At 41.1% G+C, this 7438-nt stretch overlaps 1 protein-coding gene across 1 annotated transcript; it reads left to right on the top strand.

The window, feature by feature from the left end:
* The first annotated feature begins 3179 nt into the window (after nt 1-3179).
* On the top strand, nt 3180-6975 carry LOC134649067 (uncharacterized). Its single transcript, XM_063503783.1, has 3 exons — nt 3180-3222; nt 4777-5650; nt 6422-6975. Exons 2-3 carry the CDS (start codon nt 4780-4782, stop codon nt 6973-6975), a joined length of 1425 nt encoding a protein of 474 aa, XP_063359853.1. The 5' UTR covers nt 3180-3222; nt 4777-4779.
* The last annotated feature ends 463 nt before the right edge of the window (nt 6976-7438 follow it).

The raw sequence follows: 7438 nt of genomic DNA, 5'->3' as shown, positions 1-7438 counted from the left end.
ATATGAACTCAAAACAAAAACGGCCGTTTTAACTTTGGATGCATAGATTGACGAATCCAGCAACATAGAAACTAGTTTGATGTATTCAAAAGGTACTTTAATACAAGATACAGTACGCAGCAGCCTCCTTTTTTTTAAATATCTTTCGTTAAATTTAAATAATCACTATTATTTAGCAGTGGCGCTAGTGTGCACGTTGATGGGCTCTTAAAGGTGCGAGTACGCTATTTTCTTGAAGGTTTCAAGGTCCTATCGGTCCGGAAATACAGCGGAAACGAATAACATTTGCTTGTAAACGAAGTAATCAATAAATAGAAGTACATTACGATACAAGTACGAAAAGTAGGAAATTCGCACGTGTATTTAATTGTACAACGGTTTACAGTACATATGGCCCTTTACATTTTCAACATAGGCTCGTTTTGTGCTAATTACCGCACTAGGGCGGTAAAGTAGCACCATATGTACTATATATATATCTGGGTGACCGAGCTTTGCTCGGAAAACTCCAGAGATAAGACCTAGCTAGATCGATTTTTCGCCCCCGAAAACCCCCATATAGCAAATTTCATCGAAATCGTTAAAGCCGTTTCCGAGATCCCCGAAATATATATATATATATTTGTACTTAAATAAATAAATAAATATGTATCTGTCACCGTAAAATTGTAAACACTCGTCATATTATAATCTCGCTAGTTACATTATAAACTGACGGTAGGGAGATTATAATCTAACCTAACCTAACCTACGTTGGATTATAAACTAACGGATTCACAATCTTACGATTAGATGACGCTATCGATGTGTCGGCGCAGTTTGTATAAAGACTCTTGTGAGACTAACGTGTGGTGTTAGATGTACGTACTTACAAAGATGTCTGATGTGACATACTATATTTTTGAAGTGTTCTTGCAAATTCCAGCAAGAATGCCAGAATTACAATACAAATATTCTTTACAGTACATTACATATGGGGCAGTACTTTTCCGCACTAGTGCGTAAAATAGCACATTTCGTGCGTATGTCGAAACTTTAAAATGCCATATGTACTGTAAAACGTTGTTCGATACACGTGCGAATAGGTAATTCGCAACTCGTGTCGATTTAAAACACTCCCTTCGGTCGTGTTTTAATTTATCGCCACTCGTTTCGAATTCCCTCTTTTTCGCACTTGTATCGAAAATAACTATTTCACACCACCTATTCGGAAAAGAGCTTTTTCTTCGCTGCTAGGAGGGATCAAAGTGGCACTTTTCCTCCCTGCTTTTCTGTTCTAGCACACTATTTTTACATTTCTTTGCACGTTATTTTTTTAGCTTAAATAATCTGTTTAAGCATCAGATTGTGTCAACACTAAGATTCTTTTTATTTTCCTCATACAGTATGTGTCACACGGTACCAAAATTATTACTGCTCACCAATATGAATGAAATTTATGAAATATGTAGTTATTTATTATACAAGGGGGCAAAGTTGTTGTTTAACCTCTCGTGCTAATATTGTTACCCGAGCAAGCGAAGTATTCCAAAATTGAAGCGTAGCGAGTGGTTCGAAAAATGGAATCTTGGCTTGAGCATTGCGAGGATATCAAGGCTAGAGGGTTAAACAAACTTTGCCACCGAGTGAAACAACATTTTTCACCACACCAACACAAGGAAAATACTCACTGTAAAATATCAAACAAAATCAAACTAAATCAAATCCAAATGAATGTTTATCATTCAAAATCATCATTTAAAAGTCAATTCTACCGGCAAACATAAGAAAGCAACACCAAATTTTTCCACAAATCTGATTTCTTGATTTCTTAGTCTCACATGTGAATAAAATGCAACTTTGCTACCTATCAGTTTTTGAAAAATCAAGAGAGCCTTTACCAGTTGGTGTGGTGAAAAAGAATATGACATACAAATTAAGCATATAACTTAAACTATGGTAGACCACATGACAGGCGGTCTTATCGCTATAGAGCGCTAATCAGTCGTACATTTTCAGCACAACCCGACCCATGCAAAAACTGCAGCAAACTGGACGAACTGGCCGACTATGACGACTTGGTGAAGTTGGTGACCATCGTCAAGCAAGCTATTCGAGATACAAAACCGATGTACAGAGCGCTTATATACGTAGCTAGTACGTTGGAGAGGAGACTATTCCTCAGTAGGACTGAACGTGAGGTCACCAGATTATAGACAGTGCGTGTCTATGATCGGGGCTGATACCTAGTTACATCTTATTTGAGCGTTATTTTTAGCCACATTTTTAGCAATCCAAATTTTATTTTATTTGTTTTTAAAAAGCCGAGACTAGAGTCAGACTAAGCTCTGCATGACATTTACAATGACAAAATATGGCTATATCATCATTTTATGTCAAATTTCTATTAAAATACATATAACAATTGTAATGACACTATCTCACTTTGTTCTGTTCAAATGGTGCAAAGTTGGCTTAGACGCACTCTAACCTGTAATAAACTCTGAGTAGTAACTCAGCTGAGCAAATGCTCTTATTTCGACTTGGTTCGGGAGGCAGATCGTTCAATATGCTGTTTTAATTTTCTCAATGTGATTAATAATATATTGACATGCACTGCCATCTCTCGGCCGGGCGCGGAGGCAGTTCAAAACAACATTAAATTAACCCCATTGTCTGAAGTTGGATCGGATCGCAAAACATCGAGTACCTGAATAACCCAATAATTGTGAACATAAATCATTTGAACGACTGCTGATAATTCTCCCTTCGAAGTGAATCGGCGGCGCAAGGGTTGAGATTCGGCGATTAAGCTTTTACTTTAAAATTCAGTAAGAGAAAAAATACAGCAGTTGTTTTTTTTTAACTATGATTGTTATGATTTTTAATTAATAATGTAATTTTGGTATGATTTTTAATGACAATTAAATATTTAGCAACCTTCTGGTCACAATTATTGCGGCTAGCAACACTATTAGTCAGTTTTGACAGCCCGCTTCTAACCAGCCAATCACAGGCGAGTATTACGAAACGCCAATCCGACTCGTTTCCGGTCCGGTTTTAGGCGCCATGTTGATGATTGAGGGCGCGCATTCTGTGGATAGCAGTTGAAGAGTGCACAAGTATTGTAAAGAGCGGAGTACTTGAATGTAATCATATTTAATGAAAATAAATTAGTACGATCATCGAGTGTGTTTGAATTCACGAAATCTCAGAAGAGGGGACGAACATCAAGTAAGCAAGGTATGTTATTTTGAAATCTTATGCTGTTTTATCTTTAAATTGATGATTGTGAAAGTGAACCTTGCTGCAATTTTAAAACAAGACGATATATTATGTATAGTAAGTGCCTAACGATAATGTAAAATTTATTCGGATGAATACTATTGAATAGCTAACATGTGAACAAGAGAGCGCAATGCAGTTAGGAGGCCACGTGTGTCTTTTGAAAGTTTAGTGGGTTGGTTGAGTAGTAGCTAATCAGTAACCATGTGTGTTGCTGCTAGAAGGCCATGTGTGCCTGTAGTAAAACAAGGAATAGTTGGCTAGTATGCGACCATGTGTGTTGCTGCTAGAAGGCCATGTGTGCCTGTAGTAAAACAAGGAATAGTTTGCTAGTACGCGACCATGTGTGTTGCTGCTAGGAGGCCATGTGTGCCTGTAGTAAAACAGAATAGTTGGCTAGTATGCGACCATGTGTGTTGCTGCTAGAAGGCCATGTGTGCCTGTAGTAAAACAAGGAATAGTTGGCTAGTACGCGACCATGTGTGTTGCTGCTAGGAGGCCATGTGTGCCTGTAGTAAAACAAAGAATAGTTTGCTAGTACGCGACCATGTGTGTTGTTGCTAGAAGGCCATGTGTGCCTGTAGTAAAACTGAATAGTTGGCTAGTATGCGACCATGTGTGTTGCTGCTAGGAGGCCATGTGTGCCTGTAGTATATCGCCGAATAATTAGCTAGTACGTGACTATGTGCGTTGCCGCTCAAGAGCCATATGGGCCTGTGATGTTTCAATAAATAGGTATTTACGAGTAGCATGTGACCACGTGTGGGTAGCTGCTAGTAGGCTTTGTGCGCGTAACATCGATTATTTGGATAGTCAGCTACGCGACCACGTGTGTTGCTATTAGCTAGAGAGGTTGTGTAACAGAAGGCCACGTGGGTAGCAAATAAAGTTAGTTGGAGTTTTTCCAGTTTAGACTCGATGGTAGACTCGATGGTAGACTCGATGGTAGACTCGATGGTAGACTCGATGGTAGACTCGATGGTAGACTCGATGGTAGACTCGATGGTAGACTCGATGGTAGGCTCGATGGTAGGCTCGATGGTAGGCTCGATGGTAGGCTCGATGGTAGGCTCGATGGTAGACTCGATGGTAGACTCGATGGTAGACTCGATGGTAGACTCGATGGTAGACTCGATGGTAGACTCGATGGTAGACTCGATGGTAGACTCGATGGTAGACTCGATGGTAGACTCGATGGTAGACTCGATGGTAGACTCGATGGTAGACTCGATGGTAGACTCGATGGTAGACTCGATGGTAGACTCGATGGTAGACTCGATGGTAGACTCGATGGTAGACTCGATGGTAGACTCGATGGTAGACTCGATGGTAGACTCGATGGTAGACTCGATGGTAGACTCGATGGTAGACTCGATGGTAGACTCCATGGTAGACTCGATGGTAGACTCGATGGTGCGAGACTGCGCTTCGAGTCTTTAGTTTTAAACCAAATAAGCTTGAGTTTTGCGAGCTGGAAATTGAACTGTGACTTATTTCAAATTTTATCCCGAGGTTATGGCGTCCGATATCGAGGATGAGACATCGGACGGCCCACGACGCGAGCACACCCCAGTTACACGGAAGAAGCGGAGACGAGAGATGCTGTCTTCGTGCCAAGGATCAACGAAGAAGACCCGCAGAACTGTTCCATCGGCAAATTGGACTGTCGAGGATGTCGCCCCAGCAGATGCTGCCACGCCGGTACTTGAACAGCCTACCAACGCGCCAGAAGGACAGCCTGCTCCACCAGTCGAGGCAGCCCCGCCACAAGGAGTCACATTCAATGAGGTACTACAGCTTATCAGTTCTTTGCAAGGAGGGAACAAAGACAAGGCACATCACTTGAATAACAGTCAATTAAATAATGTGGTGCCAGAATTTGATCCCTCCAGTAAAGCACAAAGCATAGATAGCTGGATTCATAAAGTCAACGAATGTGTAAAAATATATGAGTGGAACGAGAAGCAGACCATACATTTCGCACTTCAAAAACTCGCGGGACTTGCTAAAAAATGGTTCGAGTCCTTACCGTCCGTAGTATATAGCTGGGAGGAGTGGCAAACGAAACTTAAAAAAGCCTTCCCAAACGAGCAAAATTATGGTCGGCTTCTCGAAGAAATGCTAGCTCGGACCACGCGTGCCGGTGAGCATTATCGCGAGTATTTCTACGATAAGCTAACTTTACTAAACAGATGTGAGATCCGAGCAAAGAAAGCGGTACAGTGTATAGTACACGGCATATTAGATAAGTCCGTTAGGAACGGTGCCCAAACTTTAAATTGTGAGGAACCAGAAGACTTATTGGATTATCTCAATTCGCAACGACCTCCTGACGTGTCTTTTAATAGGAAACGTAGTGAAGCCGGGCCCAAACAGAACTCTTCGGGTCCCTCAGGCGAAACCTCTATGACTTGCTTCAATTGTCGCGGAAAGGGGCATTCTTTTAGTAAATATATTGTATATATATTGAATATTCAAACACGATGTAAATTGTTCTTGAATAAATAAACTGAAACTGAAACTGAATGTCCTCAACCCATAGTAAAATGTCAGAAATGCCAACGGGTAGGTCACGATTCTGCATCTTGCAAGCTTAGTCCTTTACAACTTAGGAATGATAGCAGAAAGAGCACGGTTGGTGAAGAGCGCAAAGTTCTTAGGATCTACACATTCCGCAATACCAATGATAAGTTTTTTAGAAAAATTGGTGTCAATGGCGGCGATTATGTAGCGTACGTAGACTTTGGTAGTGAGTGTAGCTTGATACGGGAATCCGAGGGCGAGAAAATTAATTTGGCAAAATGTTATTCGGAACTACCTGCAATAAAAGGATTTGGAGAGTCGTTGGTGTTTCCTGTCTATAAGAGCTTTGTGACTGTAAAAATTGACGAAGTTGAAGCTTCCATTGAAGTACTAGTGGTTAGTGATGAGTTATTACAGGCGCCCTTACTGATTGGTCAGAATTTCACAGAGTTACCTTTCGTAACGGTTTTGAAAGACAGCTGTAAGTTGTTCTTTTATAAAAGCCCGATAAATGATATGCAACAGGATAATTCTGTGAAGTTGTTGACTCTTAACTCTACCAAGATACAGGGGGTGAACCTTGTCGAAGTGTATTCAGAAGTTTCCTCTTTTTCCGGTGATGTTTATGTTGAAGGGCATAGTTGCGGTGAACCTGGAAAGGAATATCATCTACATCAGGGTGTTTATAGTATCAAGGATGGGAGGGGTCATTTAGTGTTGACCAATTTAGCTAAAGATGTGTTGACATTGGACTCCAAGGTTCTTTTGGCCAGGGCTTCACCATTTGTAGAAAAGAAAGTTCACCATGTAAATCGGATTTCCTGCGACATCTCGTCATTAGAGCCAATTGAAAAGAACGATATCAAGGTAGGAAAGGACGTCAGTACAGAGGTTGTCGATAGGTTACATACGCTTCTTCAGTCCTACCGTGATTGTTTTGCGTTAAATCTGAGCGAAATCGGGTCGGCTAAAGATGTTGAGATGACAATAGACTTATTAGATGACCGGCCAGTAGTCTACAGGCCTTATAGACTGTCGCATGTTGAGAGGGAGCAGGTGCGCAACACAATTGAAGAACTTTTGAGCAATGATATTATTCAAGAGTCGAACTCGGACTATGCCAGTCCCATTCTAATGGTAAAAAAAAAACGGGTGAACAACGATTATGTGTCGACTTCCGGGCTTTGAACAATAAAACTAAAAAAGATTGCTTCCCGCTCCCTCTGATCGAAGACCAGTTGTCAAACTTAAGTGGTAACCGCTTTTTCACCACTCTAGATCTCGCGTCTGGTTATTACCAGGTGCCCATGGCGGAAGATAGTCGACGTCTCACAGGTTTTGTAACACCAGATGGGCACTATGAATTTAAGAGGATGCCGTTCGGCCTTGCTAATGCGCCGGCAGTCTTTCAGAGACTTATTAACCGAATGCTTGGCTCGAAGCGATTTGAATCTGCATTGGCATATCTGGACGACATCCTTGTGCCATCTGGTGATTTAGAGCAAGGTATTGAGAGATTAGAAGATGTCTTGAAACTCATCAGGGAGAATGGTCTTACACTTAAACTGTCAAAATGTCGCTTCTTTGACAACACGATTAATTACCTTGGCTATGAAATCTCGGCTGATGGGATTCGGCCCAACGAAGATAA

This window comes from Cydia amplana, chromosome 6 (assembly GCF_948474715.1).
Source record: "Cydia amplana chromosome 6, ilCydAmpl1.1, whole genome shotgun sequence".
Lineage (NCBI taxonomy): Eukaryota > Metazoa > Arthropoda > Insecta > Lepidoptera > Tortricidae > Cydia > Cydia amplana.
This window is presented reverse-complemented; position numbering and strand designations above follow the sequence as displayed.